Source organism: Lygodium microphyllum, chromosome 12 (genome assembly GCF_053477565.2).
Source record: "Lygodium microphyllum isolate KBCC chromosome 12, Lygodium_microphyllum_v1.1.10, whole genome shotgun sequence".
In the NCBI taxonomy this organism is placed as follows: Eukaryota; Viridiplantae; Streptophyta; class Polypodiopsida; order Schizaeales; family Lygodiaceae; genus Lygodium; species Lygodium microphyllum.
The window spans coordinates 29,247,268-29,250,090 of record NC_141146.1 but is presented as its reverse complement, the minus strand read 5'-3'; the positions used below and the strand labels follow the sequence as shown (position 1 = coordinate 29,250,090).

At 45.9% G+C, this 2,823-nt stretch overlaps 1 protein-coding gene across 1 annotated transcript; it reads right to left on the bottom strand.

Annotated features, from left to right (window-relative positions):
• Positions 1 to 726: 726 nt before the first annotated feature.
• LOC148027590 (endochitinase 4-like) lies at positions 727 to 2,339 on the bottom strand. Its single transcript, XM_087688922.1, has 3 exons — positions 1,679 to 2,339; positions 1,369 to 1,477; positions 727 to 1,194 (listed from the first exon to the last, which is right to left on the bottom strand). The coding sequence occupies exons 1-3, from the start codon at positions 2,160 to 2,162 to the stop codon at positions 885 to 887; spliced, it is 903 nt and encodes a 300-aa protein (XP_087545048.1). The 5' UTR covers positions 2,163 to 2,339; the 3' UTR covers positions 727 to 884.
• Between the last annotated feature and the right edge of the window lie 484 nt (positions 2,340 to 2,823).

Here is a 2,823-nt window from a genome sequence, read left to right as displayed (position 1 = left end):
TTGTCACTTTCCATGTGGCCTCTCCAATTAGAAGTCTTTTGGGCTGCTTTGGTGTTAGAACTTTTCATGATGTTGTTAATGATGATGTAGTTAGCTCTTTCTTTCGTTGTGTCGAAATTTGTAATAAACAACATTATTTAATTAAAAGAAAGATTGTAATATGAATAAGCATTGGGACTATTGATTATTGAGTCTTTATTTAGTTACATAACTTTTGTTTTATACTTTATTATCTAGCAGGTCACTTTGTATGTTGCTTTATCATTGTTGACCCAACCATTGAATTCCTTAAAATTTTTAAATTCTAAATCATATTGAAAATTGAATTTGTAAAGAATTCATTGACTTGGGCAATTGTTAAAAGTGTTGAATAAGCAAAATCAAAGTACTTTCAGACACTCTTACCCCCAAAAGAAAAAGAAGGGCTTTGCTCTTGCACAGAATAGTGTGCCCTTGTTCTATATGATGAGATGTAGGAAGTGCCATAGCGATCTAGTTTATAGGTTTCCCAAAGTGCAAAATGGAGGCTAGCATATCCTTTGTTGGACATGTTGGCTTTTGATAAACATTTTGGTCCCTAATAAGAGCAACTTTCCCATGGCTTCAACTTGCCTTAAAAAGCCTTAAAGTATAGTGTTCTTAGGAAATTTAAAAAAGATCCCGAACTTTTAAACTCGTTTCTTTTATATTTGAGCAAATGCATGGTTACAGCGCACTGTCGCGAAAAGAAACGCTTTGCAGTGAGATCGAGGTTAATTATTAGGCATCCAAACAACAACAACCTGTAGGCTGCGCATGGGGCCATCACATGCCATGTCCATTGTCTATAGTTAGTTACACATTGTACTGCGCCAAGATGAACAGCTAACTAGGTAATGTTTTCATTAGCAGGTCAGATTGCTGCCTGGGTCAACCCCCAGGATGGAGCAGAAGGACTGGTAGCGGGAGATGCGATCTTGCTGCTGGGCAACATTGGCCGAGCTGCCGCACTCCAGCCCGCCGTTGATGGCCCTGATGGTGGCGCCGAAGCCGCCCTGGTTGTTGGCCATGGCGTCGTGGCACGTGGGCGATTGCTGCGTCATCCAGAACCACAGTGCCGTCTTGAAGGAGATGGTGGGGTCTTGGGCGACGACGCCTGGGTTGTTGATGCCGTCGAAGCCTACAGCCTGTCCTGCTGCCTGGTAATTGTAGTTCCTGCCACATATATTTGTGCGCCAAGAGATCATCAGATAATGTATAGCAATCTTCCATATATTGTGCAGTATGACAGCGTAAGATTTACTACGTTTGCTCGGCACCTTAGTAGCTAGCTGGTCAACCATAGAGTTATATAATACTGGCTCTACGTTATATGGAATGAGGCTTTACCATGTGAGCTGCAGAGGGCCACGGCCGTAGTACTGCTGCCCGGATGCGCAGGGTACTGTCGAGGGGTCACAGTATGTGCCCTTATTAATCTCCTCCACATAGCACCCACCTGTTAATCATGCAGCGTGCCGATACTCTTAATTAGTTAATGACGATGGTGACGATGATTGTGTTCATGGCAGCTATATTGTCAATGCAATACATATTCGTGATCAGAGTTCGACATTACAATAAGGGCACTACTCTACTTATAGGGTAAAGGGAAGCTAAGCTGTATCAATTTCAAGATGTATAAGCCACAGATGCTTACTGCCAGTCTCGTGAGCGACGTTTGCAAAGAAGGCTGCCAGCTCCTGCTTCTGCACGTCCGAGCCGCCTGTGGTGCCGAAACCGCTGAACGAGGCTGCAGCTGCGATGAAGGCGTCGTAGGTGTAGAAGCCGTTAGAGGGACAGCCGGAGGCGCTGTTCTGTGACAAGAACTGCGAGAACACGTCACCGGTCACGATGGACGACACCCCGCTGCCGCCGGCGCTACCACCGCCGGTGCTGCCGGTGCAAGGGCCGCTCTGGCAGCCGTTGCCGCAGTAGTCGCTGGTGCTGCCACAGAAGCCGTACTGGCTGCAGCACAGGTTGTTGGCGCACGTGGCGCCTCCGGCATCCGTCCCACACTGCGCCTGCGCCCGCACAGCCGTCCAGCTGGCGCTGCTGTAGCAGCAAAGGATAAGCAGCAAGAGAGCTGCAGCCGATCCCAGCTGCAGCTGCGAGAAGTTATTGTGATTACAAGTCTTGTGCATGATTATATCTGCTGCGCACCGCCTCCTGCTAATTGGCCGATTCTTTCTCCAATAATAGAGAGATGGAATGGAGATAAAGGAATAGAATTTACTGTATAACTGAACTTGATTCAAAGTAAGCTAAGTCGGAGCAGCTGAGAGCTGGTAATCTGTTGTCCGAGAGCCCGCTCTATCTAGGTTTATATAGAGAGAGCTGATCGAATCGTGGACGGAGTAGAAGATCTGAGTCAAATTATTGGATTCAACGTTACAAAAAGCAACTAAATGGTTTCTTTCATCATCCTTTCTTTCTCCGCAAGTCTCAAAGAGCATCCTGCGTCGAGACAAATTCAACGCGCAAAATCCTTTTTGTTATTGAAAAGCTAGTTCATATCACTTGGACTTCGCATGAGACGTGGGAATTCTGTAGAGACCAGGTCAACTTGGGTTCTAGAACTCCCAACCACCCCATGGAAGAAAGGAAATGGCTTCAAGTGGGAAACCAGGCTCAGCTAGCACTTGCATCTTCTTTCTTCATCGTTTTATTAAGCTACAGCTTATACAATAACCATGAAAACTGCACTTAAGAATCGTTTTCTATAAACACTAGCCACACACTGGTAACCATAAACATGCAGCCCAATCGCATGAAGGCATGCAACTGCCATGTCCTCAAGTATGG

Coding starts and splice junctions, on each gene's coding strand:
- LOC148027590 (XM_087688922.1), bottom strand. CDS start 2,162: ATGCACAAGACTTGTAATCACAATAACTTCTCGCAGCTGCAGCTGGGA. Junction 1,478..1,678: donor CGTCGCTCACGAGACTGGCA/GTAAGCATCTGT, acceptor CATGATTAACAG/GTGGGTGCTATGTGGAGGAG. Junction 1,195..1,368: donor GGCCCTCTGCAGCTCACATG/GTAAAGCCTCAT, acceptor TATATGTGGCAG/GAACTACAATTACCAGGCAG.